Source organism: Mixophyes fleayi, chromosome 6 (genome assembly GCF_038048845.1).
Source record: "Mixophyes fleayi isolate aMixFle1 chromosome 6, aMixFle1.hap1, whole genome shotgun sequence".
NCBI lineage: Eukaryota > Metazoa > Chordata > Amphibia > Anura > Limnodynastidae > Mixophyes > Mixophyes fleayi.
The window spans coordinates 48,993,898-49,012,367 of NC_134407.1; the positions used below are offsets into that span (position 1 = coordinate 48,993,898).

Consider the following 18,470-nt stretch of genomic DNA (forward strand, 5'->3'; position numbering starts at 1 on the left):
ACAAAAAACACCTACAATTAAAATAAATGTTTGTTGATGATTACGACTGGCATATCAATAAGAGATGTGCACTGACCCCGTGTTTTGGTTTTGGATGTGGTTTTAGTACTAATACATCTTCGTGTTTTGGTATTATTACAGATTTTGCCCAAAACTCCTAAAAGATCTTGTGAAAATAAGTCAAATGATTTGGTTTTGAGCTGTTTTTGAATATAAAAGGTGAATAAATGTAAGCAAGCGTGAACTGTGTAGTGTGGTGGTAGAGGAGAGACGGGTAGTAGATGGTAGGCTTGTCTAAAGAGATGAGTTTTCAGGGAGTGTTTGAAGGGGTACTGTCAGAGTGGGGTTGTTTGGCCATAGAGGAGAGAAGACATTGTGGGCCCCAGAATGGAAGAACTGCTGGCCAGTACAGAGGCCCAGCGGTGTCTAGGTGCCAAGAGGAAGTCCAGATCCTGTCCAAGTGTCCAGAGGGAGTCCATGTGTCAGGAGGGAGTACAGATCTGGTCCAGAGGGAGTCCAGATTCAGTCCTGGAGTCCAAATGTGTTCAAGTTGTCCAGCATTGCCCACTTCCAGCTCACTACCAAATACTTGGAAGAGCAGAGAGAGCTTGCACTCATTCAGCCTAATCACAGGAGAACTGGGAAACCTATCGAGACAGACCATGAGTCTTTCTTTGAGTGCTCAAAACCGCCATATATCTGCAGCCTGTGTGAGGAACCATGCCAGCTTTGCACTGCAGTATACATGGGACAAAAACCCTGTATCGTTTGTCTTCCTGAACTATAGGTCACAGAACAGAATATATGCCAAACAGTATCTTTGTCACTTGCTGTGAATGTTAAAATATTTACTGTCACAACTTTATGCTGGTCACTCTAATTCATTCAGGTACCAGTAATCATTTACTACAACTCTACTCATTGAGCCCCCGGAATTCAATTCCTGTTAATAAATGTTCCAGGTAACTTGTCCCATTGGTCAAGTGTGTGTTTCAATTTGTAACCACTAACCATTGTCCTTGAGTCAGGCAGTGGTTACCCAAATCTACCCCAGTAAGAATCGTGAAGAACTACCATCCTGAGGACCAAGAAGTAGATTCAGGTGTAACCATGCCCCAAACTGCCAACCCCATCATACCCTAAAGACATGCAGGTGCCATGGGTTACATCTAAATACAAAGAGGGATAGAGTTTATCCCTAAAAGATATATATTCAAGTACATATTATCTGTTAACTGGTTAACTGGTTTATTAATCCAGTATGTTTGCATTTAATCATTGAATTGCATTGAATACTGCATCCAAAAGCATTGTGCATCTCTCCGCACCTACTGACCATTATAAACAGGTCCACTGTGTCACAAAATATGCCTTCATCTGTGGGTGCAAAGAGCATCTTGGTCCCCATCTGATCATACCAGATACGTTTATTCATATTATTATTATTATTATTATTAACTTTTATTTACAGGGCACCACATGAGATAGACACTGCACCATACAGAGGGGAAAACAACAAAATGGTACATGGTATAACAGTACAATACAGTAAACAAATAACACTACAAGGAGGAGGTGTGCAGTGTAGTGGTGAGCAAAAGTTATAGGTAATGAGAACAGGAGGGAAGAGGGCCCTGCTCACTAGAGCTTACAATCTAAAGTGAAAGGGGCAGACAAATGCTTGACACATGGGGGTGAGCCAATGTAAGAGGATCTGATGGCAAGAAGAAAGGCCCAGTCCGGGTCTTCTAGTCTGCAAGTCTCAAAAGAAACTGATCAAGAGATGCACCTGGGAGGTGCCTGTGAAAAAAGCAGCTAGAATAGGCAACCAGTGTCTCAGACCTGGGGAGGAGGTGTGTTGACTCCTGAGACACTCTGCTATGGTGAGCAACAATATATTGACTGTGTGTTTGGACACAAGGTCCAAACACCTGAGAGAGGGTCTTGCTAAATGTATTAGCTAGTAGCCAGACGGATAGGATTTTGTTTATATTTTGTTTTGTTTACAAGCTGGTGAATAAACTGGCTATGGCTGTTATCCTGAAACCTCTGGACTTGTGTGCTTTACTGCTGCTGTTCACCAAGGAGATAGTACCTATTCCCCTGATTATACTACAGAAGGTTTTCAATTACAGTTTGAAGCTATAACAGGCTACGGGAGCACCCAAGCATGATATGTGGTGGGCCAACTACAGGCTGAACAACTTGTCCTCTCCCATACAGCAAATACATACATACCGCTGAGTAGTAGTAGGTGGAAGTAAGAGAGACTTTCAAGCCCCATGATCAGAGCCGATGGGGCCCATTGGTTTCCGATATTGATGCGGCAGGTGCCGTGCATGACGATGATGGGGCCTACAGCATGGCAGATGTAGAGGGCCCTGGTTCCCTCCTCCCCACCTCCCTGTATCGAGGACCACTGCTCACTAGTTCCGCCCCTGCTTAGTAGTATATTCATACACATCCCATAATGGACTTGGCCCAGGTGCAAAAATATATCCTCTCCATCCCAATAAAATACACAAACAGTAACATGAATAAAGCAGATTTATATCAGTGTTTTGAACTCACATGTAACTTTCTCAAATATCTCAAAAAAAGGACCTCATGAGGTTGATACATTGATAAATCAATCCTCTTTATTGAAGTTATTGTACCTTAATCCTCGGAGGGCTTTCCTTTTCTACTGATTACATTTAAACAAATACCAGTATTATTCTTCATTCACAAGAATCCTACTTGTCAACTGCCTCTAATTTCCAGAAACAGCAACAGGTTTTAAAGACCTGTCCCAGGAAATTTTTCCATGGAAATATCACTATAACACTATACAATGGCTCTTTTTCTGCATGTTTTATGCAAATCTTATTATTCGCTGGCCTTTATAAGTTTTTTTTTTTATATACAAGCTTATTTAAAATGCAAAAAAGTACATTATAATCAAATCCTGTATATATGACCTTATGGGAATTGTAGTGCTCCAAGATCTGCAAAGACAGTATTGTGTGTCACGTGCTTAGATGCTCAGGTCAGCAGTAAACTATTTCAGAATGTTAGCAACTATGATTCTGTCACTATAGGAATCTGTTGTCTTGTACTTTGTAACACTGGCAATTAAATGGAGATGAATAATGTTCAAAAGAAATGTTAAACAAGAAATACCAGGTTCTACAGCACAAAACGGATGAACTGATGTATAAAACATACATTAACATCTAATAAACAAGAGCATATAATGCTCTGTTGAAGTGAAAAATAAAAGCTGACGTTAGGAACTAATTGCAACTAAAATATGACACGCTGTGATGATACACTGACTGCAAATTATGTAACAGCTGAATGAGTTCACTTTATTTAAGATGTACATGTGAATAAAATTGATTTTCAATAATTATCTGCAAATTATTTTTCTATCTGAACTAATTTAAACTCCAGGAACTCCCAGGCAGGCTTTTGAAAAAGTTGGTAAGTATGGGTAATATTATATAATTTAATTGTGATGATGGTAATCAAAGTCCATAACAAATATTCAAAATTATGTTCTTTTTATCACATCAGAGGTATCTGCGGTTTTGATTAAATTAGTATCAGATCCTGTCGGGTGGAGGCCCCAGTGCTCTGCACCTGCTGTCCTGTCAGCAGTTCCTCCCTGTCATAATGCTCTGTGGGGGCTAGGACTAATTACTGGGGGGATAAAGAGTATGTGGAGATAATTTACAAAGTTCAACCAATGTACACCACATAATGCCTTGGTTTTGCAGAGGTGGGTCCGGATGGTCCACTCAGTGCACATCCAGGTACATGCCTAGCATCTAGTCTCTCGTGAGATGCCTCTGCAATCCAGAAGTTAGCCTAAAATAAAATATTACATAAATAAATTGTCCAACCTCCTACCACTGTAGTACTACCCCTTTAAATTAAATAAAACAATTTTTCCCCTATTTAGCCCAGCTCTGACACAGATCCTGTGTCAGAGCTGAATCCATAGATTAGAAACAGTTTCTCCTAAAGGATTAAATGATCCTGTACACCTTGCATACTTTTTGAATCAAGGGGTGTACTAAATCTGACTATGGTTCATATTTTTTTCTTATGGACTATATGGAATTGGACATAACTCTGACAAAAAATATTTTTTTTACACTTGGACCATGTTGCCACAATCAGAAATATTATGGTTCAAAGAATATTTATTCTCTATACTTGAATTATCACTTTAGTTGGAAACCTATCATACTCATCTATATGGGATAAAATATATTGTTATCACTACACTATCAAGTCATGTTTTGATCATGTTGGGTTTCCTGTGTTTTTATACTACTATGATGTACTGTATATTAAACTATTTTGGTTATAATATTGGCTTTGTACAAATGTTATTGTGGTTCATAGAATGGTTTTGTGTTCTTCAATATAACCTATAATAATGATTCTATATTAATGCTAAATGATTTGTATAATGGTTTTGCACTTTATATTGTATTGTGTGATGTCATCAGCTGATATCATATCATCCTTATATTTATACATGTGCTTTTTTATATTTATTTTTCTTTTTGTGGTACATTTCTCTTTACCTGCCCCTTAATGTTATATATGCTTATATTTAGTTCTTGTATTAGTTTGTTGTATAGATTGTGTACATCCCAGCGTGATGTGCATTTCTGGTTTTGTTTATTTAGGTTTAGTCATAAATTTTATATTTTGTTATATTTTGTTATTGACGATTTATACGTTTTTTTAAAAGTTTTCTGCTTTTATTTTAATTTTGACCTTGTTTTTTGGTTGCATCGGGTTTGTCTATTGATTATATGCGATGTATGGTTTGCGTTCCAGTGTGGAACACACTTTCAGTTCCGGTAATTCGGATAAATCTATTGTAATTTGCCAGTTTCATTATATTTTCTGCTAGCATCAGGTCGTTTTACTAGTTCTAATTAGGTGGTGAGTGTTATATATAATCAGGTAATTTTGGTCTCCTTATGCGTTTTTTTTCACTTTTGCTTCTGGTTTTCAACTTCCAGTTTGCGTTCCACGCTGCAATGCATATATGTTTTTATCCTTTTTGGCTCTAAAACAGAGATTGTAACACCTGGTACAGTAGTTTTTATCTATCTAGCACTTGGGTATAAATATGAGGTTACTACCATGGTAGTTTAGGTCTTGAGAAATGTCTCTGCATGCACTTGTTTTCTATACTATTAAAGTCTTTTTTTTTAATCTTTTTTTTTTACAAACCTGGAGAGAGCGCTTCTGTCTTCTGAATATATATAAACCCATAGACTCACATCTCAATGGTTGTGAGATTAAAGATTGTGGTTTAATGGTGATATTGTAAAACCACAGGTAAAGCCAGTCTGAAGACACAGGAACGTCTTGTAGGGCTGTTCGAATCTAAATTCTGAAAGATTTGATGACCATACACTTCAAAATATTCATGTTCTATAGCTTCATATGCCGAAACATGATAAATAAATGGATATGAAATAATATAAGCACAGAAAAGAAAATTCATGTTGACATATTTGGGTTTTGTATAAAAAACTATTTAGTTGCACTGATATGTTGGCAATTGTTTTTCTAAGGAAACCACTTCCTACACCACTCTCTAACCTAAAATTTTTTTTTTAGAAGAACCGAAACTAGGGATGACTCAGTGAAATTACGCAAACAGTTTTCAAAATAAGTGATTGTGGGTGGAATTCTGTGACAGAAGTAGCCTGTGTCATGGTCTTAAAGGACAGTGGGAAAACTATGGTTTTGAAAAGTTGCCATTTAAATGGTATAACCAGAAGTCTTTAGTCCAAAACTGGACATCATACTAAACATTTACAGAAGACCATCCAGAGTGCACTTTAAAAATGAATTCCAGTGCTTAAAATGAATGTTTTATACAGCTATGTAGCAAATGCAGTGCACACGCGAGTGTATACTAGTGTTGGCTAAGTCACAGGAACATCCATAGATCTTTTCTCCTAGTACAATCCAGCAAGAATAAGTGTTTAAAAGGCTCTAATTTCCTTACACCATCAGAGACCGCGAGCATTGCAAGAATGGAGGCATCTCTAAAATGGAGGCATCATTTATCTAGTGCAGGGTCTCCCAAACCCAGTCCTCAGGGCTCCCTAACAGTGCAGGTTTTCCATATCTCCTTGCTGGCAGGGGAGGGCTGGCCTGGGGGGCAGCGGCCCCCTGGGCCGCTCAGTCAGACCGCCATTAGGGCCGGGGGGTAGGCCGGCCGACCGCCCCCCGGATGCAATATACCACCTTTTCACCGGCGGCCGCATCTGATGACATGAGATGCGGCCGCGTCAGCGCACAGGCGGACGCATCACATGACAGGCGATGCGGCCACGTCATCAATGACGCGGCTGCATCCCGTTTCATGTGATGCGGCCGCCTGTGCGCCCCCAGGGCTTCCCTCTCCCAGCCCGCGCCTGCTTGCTGGAGCACAGGTGTATTCATTACTGACTGACACATTGTAACAGATCCACAGGTGGTCCTAATTATGTCACGTGATCCAGAAAACCTGCAGTTAGGGAGCTCTGAGGACTGGGTTTGGGAAACCCTGATCTAGTGCATTCTACAAAATGACACCTAGAATATGATTGGTTGCTATAGGCAACATTTTCACTTTTTCAAACCCGCAGTTTAGTAAATATACCCCCTAGAATTTATTCCAAACACAGATGTAACTTAGCATGTTAATAACTTCTGAAGGTGTTCTACATAAATAAAAGAACTGGACATGCTTAGAGAAAAGAGTAACGAAGACAGGATCATGATAGGAATGGTAATTCTAAAATCCTATCTTCACAAGAACATGTCTTAAAACATCCGCTTTGTAATAATCTTTAATTACAGATGCACATAAAAAATAAACATGGAACTGTTTACCTGTCATAATATATGCACGTGTTTAACGTACACATTTTTAAAATACATTTTTTATATATGTGGTAGGGCTCACTGTATTGTGCAACTGTCACTGATGCTCTCTATATTGTATATTGGTTAACACAATGACCTCTACAATCTATATCTCATTCTACAATGCACTCTGTACTTTATATCTGCCACTAGAATGATATATGCATTGTACATTGGTCACTATAATTGACTCTGCATTGAATGCTGGTCAGATGGAGCTGTATTGTATTTCATTAACAATCTTCACAAATTTAATTGGCTGTGAAAATTTGAGTCATGCCCACTTTGCATTTGGTGCAACCCACATGCCACAAAGTCTCTCTGGTTTTCATCTCTTCAGATTGACAGTTCTGAGAGGCAATAGTTATAAGTAATTTCTGACCAGCAATTATAAAGCACTAAAAAATTTGCTGGCGCAATATAAATAAATGATGCTTGCGAGCAGGGTTTTCTTACCTCTCAGTATGTATTACCCAGTATTGTTTTATTAATGTTTGCTCCCAATTGTAAAGCGCTACGGAATTTGCTGCCGCTATATAAATAAATGTTGATGATGATGATGAAGACCAGTAGTGGAATAAAAAATTATTTTGTGTTTAGTGGTCCTTTAAATTTGACCTGAATAATACTTGATTTAAGAGTGCTATTTGTATTGAAATGTTGTTAAATCAGTAATAATAGGCGTTAATTACATAAGAGATGGGCATGCTGACACATGACCTGTGTAATATTTGGTGTCAGGCCAGATGTCAAAATTCCTAGCATAAACCTTGAGAATCAGGCTAGTCTTCGCCTTTAATAGCCCTCTCACCCTTAGTGCGGAAATTTCTCACTGCTACTTGGTTGCTATTTGGTCTTAGGTATGTAGTAGTAGTAGGGGCTTATTTTGGTCTTAGGTATGTAGTAGTAGGGGCTTATTTTGGAACTGACTCTAGCACTAGATCTATAGGAGACTATGGTTACATGGTACTGTGATATAACAATGAACAAAGGTACTCAATGAGGTCAGGAGCTGTGTCTGTATGCGTCAGACAGCCTCCTAGAGGTCAGAGCAGGAAGCAAGCCTGGGTCCAAGCAAAGGTCTGTCCTGGCCAAAGAGTAGTCAAAGTCAACAGTAAAAGTCAGGGCAGGCCGAAATCCAGAGATGTCAAGATTCAAAGCAATGATCAGGCCAGGCAGAAATCTAGAGAGAGGTTAGGGGCTAAAACCAGAATCACTACTTAATATACTGGCAGGCAGGCTTCTCACCGAAACAGTGTGACTACACCTATAATCAGCACAGAATTACTGAGCTCCTTGGATTTTAAAGAGCAGGAAACCATACAGGAGGCTCCTAATGAGACGACCCCCCCCCCCCCCCCTTCCTCATTTGGAGCAGTGCCACAGCCCATCCATTTCCTGGCAAGAAGTGCAGGATTGCAGGGGAGAGTGTTTGCTAAGCACATCAAGCACGGTACTGTCTAGGCGGGCATTCATGTACTAGTCACCATTATATTGGTACTTTTTCATTATATGTGTTCTGCTGCAAAAAAACAACCAGCGCCGCTTCCACTTGCATGGCCATTTCAAATCTCCAGTGCAGGATAATCAAGGAGGTGCAGCACAGTGGCATAGTGGTTAGCATTTCTGCCTCCCAGCACTGAGGTCATGAGTTCAATTCCCAACCATGGCCTTATCTGTGTGGAGTTTGTATGTTCTCCCTGTGTTTGCATGGGTTTCCTCCCACACTCCAAAAAAAAAACATACTGGTAGGTTAATTGGCTGCTATCAAAAATTGTCTGTGTGTGAGTGTGTGTCTATATTAGGGAATTTAGACTGTAAGCTCCAATGGGGCAGGGATTGATGTGAATGAGTTCTCTGTACAGCGCTGCGTAATTAGTGGCGCTATATAAATGATGATGATGATGGAGGTCTCCCCACCCACCCCCTTCTTCTCATGCCCTCAAGCTGTTTAAGGACATTACAAATTAGGTGAGGAGTGTGCTGGCAGAGAACAAAGTGATTTAAATAGGATGGATTCTGACAGTAATTGTCCCTGTGGAAGCCACCACTCCTAGGACAGCTTGTCCCTGCAGTTCATTCTCCTCCTCTGTTCAATCGGTGCCTGTATAATTACAAGTACTGATAATTTTACTGACCTTGGCTATAATGTAATCTATTTGCACTTTAAATACTTCTAGGCAACACATAAATTTATTAAGGTCTGAGAATAATGAAAATAATGTTATCATCTAAAAAGGATTTGTCAAACTTTGTCAATTCTGAAAAACAAGCATATTTCCATAGACGAAAACCTTTAGAGCCTGGGACTGCGTTAATCAGGGGCAATTGGCAGCTGAGTGACATAGTCCCTGTTTCTATGGGAAAGAGCTATGTCTCGGCTCTCAGACCTGGAGCTGCGGCCTGATGGCGGTGACGTCAGTGACGCGCGCGTGCCGAGTGTCGGTATGTGTCACCGTGCACGCGCACAGCCTCTGTTTTCCCTGGGCTGCCTGCAGGTCACGTGACGGTAAAAGCTTCATGCTGGCTGGGCTGCCGAACCCCGTCTGTACCGATTACCGACCTTAAACCGGACCGGACACTGGACTAACGACTGTGACGCCACCTGGTAATGGAGTGTCGGGAACGGAGTGACAGCGGCGCGAGGGTCTAATCATCAGAACGAGACGGCGGCTCGCGGGGTCCAAGTGCGCGCAGACTGCCCGGGTGATGGCCTCCGGGTGGCGGTGACCCGCCAGGGCGGCAGTAAGGGGGGCTGCGGCCTGGGAGCTCAGGCACTTCACCGTACCCCGGGCGCGACGGCTGCTCCTTCCTCCTCCCCCGTCCAGCCAGGCCGGGACTGCTGGTGGAGGATGTCAGGCCGCCGCTGCGCCGGGGCCTCGGGCTCGGCTGCTTCCCACGGAGACTCAGCGGCGAGTGGGGAGCCGGCCCGGGAGCTGTTCGAAGCTTGTAGGAATGGTGACGTGGAGCGTGTGAGGAAACTGGTGAATACTGACAACGTGAACAGCAGAGACACTGCGGGCAGGAAATCTACCCCGCTGCACTTCGCTGCAGGTAAGGACCAGGCCGGGGAGTGGGCACCACTAGGCTGCTAGCACTGTTCAGGTGTAGGAAGGGCTGGTGGGATCTGCCTACCTGGCAGTCTTAGAGCTGTGACGAGGATATGTCAGTGCAAAATCTCCTTATCTTTGGCAATAGTGTCTAAGGATCAATGAAGATTACTTTATCTGGCTGCATTAGTGACTTTGTAGTGATCAAATGTGTTCTCCCAAAAAAGCATAACCTCTCTCTGTCCCCCATAAAAATAATTACAGCTTCTTTTATGTCCACAGCATATGCCCCCTTACCCCCCCACCCAGGGCACCTGCCTGACACTTGATGGTTATGGATATAATACTCAGGGCTATGCACCCCTATTACTGTGCTTGCTTCCCCATGGATCCCTAGTTATGTCACTCTAGTTCCCAGCAGAAGTAATAGCGCTGCACAATGTTATCCTTGTAAAGGCGTAATACCTGGAACCATTAAAATTGACAGACGTGCAGGAGAAAGGACTGTCCTCTACGGCCTGTCTCTAAGGCAGTAGAAATGGGGGGCACAAAGAGCACTGAGGACTTTCTTCAGTTGTCAGGGTGCATTTGTAAGTTGTCAGTTGTGACTAGGATTTGTCCAGCCCTGCTTAAATAACCAATGTTGTGTCTATGTGGCTAGAAACAGCACACGCATATCCAGAAGTAGCCAAATGCGTGTCTGATGTGTTTCTTTAGTGGGCCATGTTGTGGTTGAAAAAATGCCCTGCTGATGGGAAACATTAGTGGGTGGGGGATACAGTTTTCATTTTGTGGGGCTTATTTCAAACAAATACTTTCCAAAAACAAGGGTAAAGTATATGCTTCAATCCCTAGAAAGAAGCATGTACTTTGACCATCTAGAGGACTATACCTTTGGGTCTAGACCTCTAGAGGAGTCATTTTGGGGTGTTTCTAATGATCTGGCACTGGAAAGAATCTGCAACAGATAAAATTAGCTATGGAATAATTGCGCCATGAAAGTCAAAATGACGTGCACTGTGTTGTTATCACAGAGAATGTGTTTTTTGATATTTGTCCATTTTCGTTTGTCAGCATGAAAAAGGAAGCACAGAAGTGCAGTAGGCATAAACTTCCATTTAGATCCAGCAAAAAAGCAGACCTCATGAATGTTGATAATATCTATAGCTTAATACTTTGGGGTGTCCAGTAGAGTATTTTTAGTGCGCTTCTACTGCTTTCTCAAGGTAGGGCCCTTGTTGTCATGTGAGAGAAACATTGAACTTTGAAAGATAAACTTTGTTTCTAGACTAAATGTTGTGTCTTGAATAAAAGCACTAAGACATTGCCCCTATACTCCAGAGACATAGTAAAGAATATTGAGTTCTATTTATACAGTAGCACTAGTTAATTCTAAAATGTTCTGTGAAATCAAGGAAAAATGTATTTGGGTAGATTTTCCTTAGATCTATTTATTAATTAATGCTACCAAGTGAAAGTCCTACTTGACTCCTAAAAGCAGTGTCAGTACACTTTGACAAACTAAGAAATGAAAACTTGTTGTCAGCACTTGCTATTACAGTAGAAATTTGAATATATCAAGCATAATAGAATTTAGTGGATTGCTAATATTTTGAATAAAATATTTAAGCTTGCAGCCCAACCTCAACATTCTATTTTTTTGGAAAACCCTGTAGTCTCATCTATGCTTTAGGCATCACTAAAATCCAGTTAAAATAAACAAAGCTAAAATATGTGACAAGGTTGTTTTTTTTGTTTTTTTTTTTAACCCATGCCTAAACAACCTTTATTGGCTCGCCCTCTGTAAGACACAGATGAAGCTATGCTATTTCCTCTCTATTTCCCTGGCTAAGTAGTATGTTATTGCCTGTCAAACTGTCACATTGTAAAAATGTGAATTTTTACCTAGTCATGAAGGTGGAAAACCTGCAGGTCAAAGAAGTGAAACTTAACCAGCATGTCATAACACCAGGTTGAATGTGTCAAAAAAAAAAAATGCTAGGGTAACATGGGATAGCTTTTCAAATAAGTTGGAAATTTGCCATGTTCAATATTGAGTATCATACTTAAAATAGACTTTGACATTGCCTGTGTGTTTTCTATACTGTCTTTGATATTCCCTTTCTTAATAATTTGTTTAACAGTTCTGTGGGAGGAGGAACCAAGTGACCATATGACTGTGTGAGATTTTCACCCAGCAGCAGCAATTTCCTTTTTTTTTTATTCTTAAAACGATATGCCTAAGGGTTTCTGGATGACAGATCCAACACATGTACCTGTTCTATCCATGCAATTTTTAACCATTAGGATCCGTGATTCACTTTTGAATTTATATATTTTTTTCTGAATGTTAATATATACATTTGATTAAGAAAATGTATCCTTTAGAAAATTATATATTGGTACAGTTAAATCTCCACTTTGGACATACCTTCCTTATTTAAAATGCATTCTACAAAAACACAAGAACCGCATATTCAGCCAAGTCTCCCATGTGCACAAAGCTTTAGGTAGTAAAGTAGTCTTTTTAAAGATAGATAACTGTTTCTTTTAGAATGTGATGAGTGTAATGGGGCCTCTCTTGGTGGTTGTTTTCTCTTAGGATTGCTGTTTGCAGAATGGCCATCAGGGGTGATGGATTAGCCTCTGATTGGAAGTGGAGTAGTGATTGTGTCTCCCTGCGGGGGCTTTATAGCAGGATGTTATACTTGGCATGGAGAGAGTGAATCTCAGCTTTCTAGTTAATGTTTATGTGGTGTTTAATGTCATTCCCTATAAAACAATACTAAAAACTATGGCATTGTATCTATCATAATAGCAGAATCCCACTTATGTTAGCTGCTGCTGATTTCTAAAGAATTTCCAGTGCTCCTAGTGTTAACCATTAGCTTTCCACAAGGTTTAGACTTAGTAATTTGTGTATGTGACTGGAAGATTATTAGCATGATCAATTTCTGCCATTTGTCCATTAACAGTGGTCAAAGTGAACTGGTAAACAGTGGTATGCTATACCACCACTTCTACTGCCTTAATTGTAAAACTATCAAATTTCATTCACTTTCATTTTTCATACTGCCACTTCTAAATTTCCACTTTGACTATTGTGCGTTAATACAATAAAACTGAAACTTGCAAATGTAGAGTGTGCATTTTAACATAACTATCAATGGTTACTAAAGTCTCCAATTATTATATAGTTGCATGTTTTCTTGCACTCAAAATTTGTGCTAATGTTTTAACAAGGCATGTGAACTCCCATAGCTGTATTTGTGATGTAATGTCTTTTATTTCATTGAAAATATTGGTAAGCAGGCTAGGAAGCTGATTAATAACTTTACCATGTTTGTTTTTACGATGTGTTTTATTTGTATACTCCAGCAAGTATAGATCTGCAGTGACCGATATGCCTGCACCACAAAATCTATAGCAGCAAGGTTTTTCGTACAAAATATCTTTGTTCATTGCTCCTCATTGATTTTGCTGGTCATCTAATTCCCACAAGAATAAGCCTCACTTTCCCAAACAGTGTTTCATGCTGACAAACCTCTTGTCTTTATTGTTTTTGCAAGATACTTTACTGTAAATAATAATGCAGCAGTAAACCTAGTGACTAAAATGACTGAGCTAAAGATCTGGGGTTTTTTTTGTTTTGTTTTTTCTTCAAATTATCTCTAGTTTAACGTCACATGCGAAAGGGTTTAGCAAGATATTTATTACCTGACAGTTTGAAGGAAGTTTATTCAGAGGAACTGTTTTCTATTGGTCTACACGATTCACACAGCTATGCTTGTATCTCATTCAGATTTTGCTGGCCCCATTGACAGCATGCCAGTCCAACCATTTTTATGGATAGGGGCATGTGTAATTGGCCTGTCTTACATTGTAATTCAACCATTTGTCTAAACAATTATATTTGCAGTTTTGTGAGTCAGTCAGATTCAAACAGTTGTTTAGCCAGTATGTGTGGTCAGTATTACAGTATGTATGTGTGTGTGTTGTGTGAATTGTTCTAAATATATGTAATACATTTATCTGGTCCTATCTGTCTTAAGGGTGAAGCAACTTTTATTGTTCAGGAGTTCTTCAGGCTAGGTATTCAACATTTTTTTTACATATGATTTACAAGCTTGCATGTGATTCTTCCACTGGAATTTTCTTTTGACCCAGCTGTGTCATTTCTTGTATGATAAATGATTGTTCATATTTGTTGGCTGAAAAGGTTTTGTTTGTTCGTAAACATTAGCAGGACAAAAATAAATACCCTAGTGTGCCTTTTAATTCAGTTTTGGTCTGTAGTTGCCAAAAATGGTCTAGCATATGCTGTAGTAGGTTCATAAACTACATTACAAGTATAACAATTGTACTTTCATATCCTACTAGATCCTATAGTTGAAACATGTTCTTTATTCACAAAACACCTTCTTCCTGGAAGTTTATTTCCTGGAAATAAATATTGTAGTTATTTGACATAAGTAATTCTTATATGTTGATGTTAAATCCTCTGTGTGCAGGACCATTATTTTACCTCAAGTATCTTGCATACAGGACTAATCTAGTTATATCTATTGGTCAGGAATGGAGTCAGGGTATTATGTTTATGAGGACCAGTGGTCATGCTACATTTTGTTTCTGTGGTGTATCATATCTGTAATTCAACATAATGGTAAACTGCTTTATGATATTCAAAACTCAACTTTCTGTATTTATAAAATACATATTTTTGATCATAGAATTAAAAATATGCCCAACAGCAATTTTAAAACCATTTTTACAGTGGCAGTTTACACATTTAGGTTCACTGGGTCAAATGAGTAAATCTCATTGCAGCAGATGTATTTTGCAATAGACCCTTGTAAACAAAAGTAGTAATTCTTGCATAATTCAGAAGACCCTTAGGCTGGGTATACACTACAGAAAATTTCTCCCGATGTGATATCATTAATGATTTTACAAATGACTGAAAGTCCCAATCAGCATACTGATCAGGTATACTGTTTACTACCCGTTTTACCAGATTTAACTTCTGATCTGTGCTCTTCATCTGTAATAACCATCAGCTTAAAAGATGGTAACTCTGTAAACTCTATGGAGATCTGGTTGTGAGTGCATACACACCGCAGAATTGGAACAACATAGTTCCATCGTTGAACAAGATTTTTAGTCCGTTTATCAAATCAAACGATGTGATGAGCTTTGGAACGAGTCAGTCATCGTTGGAGCGTACACACTAATGAGTTTTCAGGCCAAACAGTCGTTTATCGTGTGGTTGGCCCGATAATTGGGTGGAAAACCAGCCTTACCTGGTAAGTTGTTTGTAAATCAGTGGTGGCAACATGATATAATTCAAAGGCTGCATGTGTGGCCCTCCAACTTTTAAAAAGGTTGTACATTACCCTTCAATTTCACTAATTTATAAAACAGACCCAAAATTACTTCTGCACCCCCACAACATTGACCCTGCCATGCTATTATTATTTTTTTTATATAGTACCAGCGTACTCCTTGGCTCTTAACAATTGACATTAAGAGCAACCAGTGGTAAGAACTGCAACCAATGTACATAGATAAAAAAACACTTATTGTGTTGTCGGTCAATATTGGGGGGGGGGGGGGGGGGGATGGGGCCTTTTACAGGAACAAATTAACAGTATCTTAGTACCAGGAAATTAGAGATCATTGGCAGTTATAAAATATATGAAGGTATATGTAAGAATTGATCATTATTGGCACATTTCACATATAAACTTGCTGTCTCATTTACTGGTTTCCTGTGCAGATTATGGAGGACTGAACCCTCTTCAGGGTGTGTTTCTATTCAAGCCTGACCTTCAAATCACATGCTAATGAGTTTAAATCTCACGTTTTAAAAGTAATAACCATTGTGCTACTGGGCAGTATTATCTTAGTCTACCTAGTAGTGCTAAATTATGTTATGGTGTAGTCTGTATGGTCAATGATATTATAATGATTTGTAACATGACATTTTTGTGCTTTTGTCTGTAATAAATGTCAAGTTAACTTTAGCGGCCCCATTTTACTAGCAAATATCAAACTTGTATAACCAGTCTTTGCTGAACATGGAGTCTGCTACATATAGACTTTTATGTGGTTCGTTCCCTTTGTTTAGTAGGTAAATGCAGCTCATTTATAATAAAATGTTAAATTAAATTTTGCCAACCACTGAGGACCGCTGAAAGCTGAGCTTGCTCTAACTAGACACTGACATGTCTTTTAAATGTGTGTGGTTGGGTTTGTTCGTATTTTCAAAATTTGAGTTGTTTTATTTTGTGTCTCAAGGATTTGGACGGAAGGATGTTGTTGAACATTTACTGCAGAGTGCTGCCAACGTCCATGCTCGCGATGATGGCGGTCTTATTCCTCTCCACAATGCCTGCTCTTTTGGTCATGCTGAGGTTGTCAATCTCCTACTGAGACATGGCGCGGATCCTAATGCCCGTGACAATTGGAATTATACTCCACTCCATGAAGCTGCTATCAAAGGCAAAATAGATGTTTGCATAGGTATGCCTATTTCTATTGTGGTTATATAATGTGGAAAACACAGTTAATGCTCTGCTTAATACTAACATACACAGAAAGGCATCCCTTTACTAGACAGTGTTTATAGCTACTTTAAGCCAATATGGCCCACCTTAATTATAGGGATATTCTTCCAGGTATACATAGTTGTTAATAATTACCGTAGTCAGTTTAGTTAAAAATAACTATGTATAATTATGTTACAGAAGGATTGAAGATGATATTTTTGATGTGTTAATTAAGAGGCTCTGTACCATTATACTTGTAATCCTTTTTTTATTATGAACTAATATAGCAGTGGATGGAAGACACTTGATTGTTGATATACAGATACAGTTAGTCAGCTACCATTCCTGACAAGAGCAGATATCCAACAGGAAGCTGCCTTGTCTGCATTGTAGACTACCTCCCAAATTCTCCCCTGAAATTCTGCATCTGAAACGTATGAGATGCATCTTCTGGTAGCACAGTTCTATATACAGGGTGGAATTCAGTCTGTCTGTTTAATAAATACACCAATAGTATTTGAATTTTCACTTGAGTTACAGCTGCATTTGATCAGATAGAAAGGAAACAGAAGTGGGCACAAATTATTTTCTTTACCAAATTTAGTGCCTCCCTTTGCTTCAGATAGTCCTATGTTCTAAAAGGTATGGTAACATATTTTATCACGAGTGGAGTAAAAATTACTATATTATGTAGCGCGTAAACACTTATCAGTAAGTGATCAAAGATGCAGCTGCATTTACTTTACAATTAATGGAAGTTCTTTATAAAAATCACATAGTTGCACTGTTACCCAGAGCAATCAATCAGCAATTAGCTTTAATTGAACCAGGGCTAGTTAGACCAAAAGTAAATGTGTGACTGGTTGCTGTGGGTTAATTACCGCAATATGTGTGAGATCTGTTCCTTCAAAGTACAGCTATTGTGTTGGTGGCTATATTTATATGATTGCTTTGTCACTACATATTTTATTATACATTGTAAAACTAAATAAGGATATTATTTAGACCATAAAATGTACGTGAAGTGTTGCTTTGACATCACTACAGCATATTATCATTTTTGCTTTTAATGTTTTAAGTTGGAGCTCCTGCTTTTATTAAGTGTAGTAAAGTGTACAGATTACATTGTAGGGAGCTTGTTCAGTATCTACCACTAATAGTGGCTGTTTTGTTTTATAGTACTGCTTCAGCATGGAGCAGATCCAACAATCCGTAATACAGACAGCCGGACAGCTTTGGATTTATCTGACCCCTCTGCAAAAGCAGTGCTGACAGGTAATGATTGCTTTGCACTGGTTATTACCTTGAGCTACTAGTTTAACATACTATGGCTGGTGATATTTAGTCTGGCAGGTCACTGTAAAGAGACATATACTGTAATTCATTTCCACAAATCATTTAAACTTGCTAGGTCTTGTTATTTAATGTTTCCTCTTGTTTAGTTCAGATGAATGTAACTCATTTTGTAATATAGTTTTTATGAAAAGTATCCCTGCTATCAGTGTAAGTTGTCATTTGTTGGGTATATATTTGTGAAAGGAGGCGAGAGATCATGCAAGTGCAGCGGTTTCTTTGTTTTCTTTTAATAATTTATGTATTTTCACCTTTGCAGGGGAATACAAGAAAGATGAACTGTTGGAAAGTGCTCGGTATGTATCCTCCGATATTCATGTATGAACCATACATGAATATATTTAATAGCATCTGCCTTCTATGATGAATGTAATTCTATGTTACTAATATTTAGGACAATATTAACACATGCGCTGCTTTTACCTACTTTTCTTGTACTTTTGCTTTTTATAGAAGCGGAAATGAAGAGAAAATGATGGGCCTGCTAACTCCCCTTAATGTTAATTCTCATGCAAGTGATGGAAGAAAGGTAATATACAGTTTGTTCTCAATGCTTGTAAAGGTTATTGTTGATGCTGTCCACTGC

The 18,470-nt window shown here is 39.0% G+C and overlaps 1 protein-coding gene across 1 annotated transcript in view; it reads left to right on the plus strand.

The window, feature by feature from the left end:
- The first annotated feature begins 9,397 nt into the window (after positions 1-9,397).
- TNKS2 (tankyrase 2) overlaps positions 9,398-18,470 on the plus strand; it is a 34,836-nt gene continuing 25,763 nt past the window's right edge. The window contains exons 1-5 of the mRNA XM_075216430.1: positions 9,398-9,987; positions 16,281-16,505; positions 17,711-17,806; positions 18,144-18,180; positions 18,338-18,413. Coding sequence (XP_075072531.1) covers positions 9,786-9,987; positions 16,281-16,505; positions 17,711-17,806; positions 18,144-18,180; positions 18,338-18,413 — 636 coding nt within the window. The 5' untranslated portion in view covers positions 9,398-9,785. The remainder of the gene's footprint in view (positions 9,988-16,280; positions 16,506-17,710; positions 17,807-18,143; positions 18,181-18,337; positions 18,414-18,470) is intronic.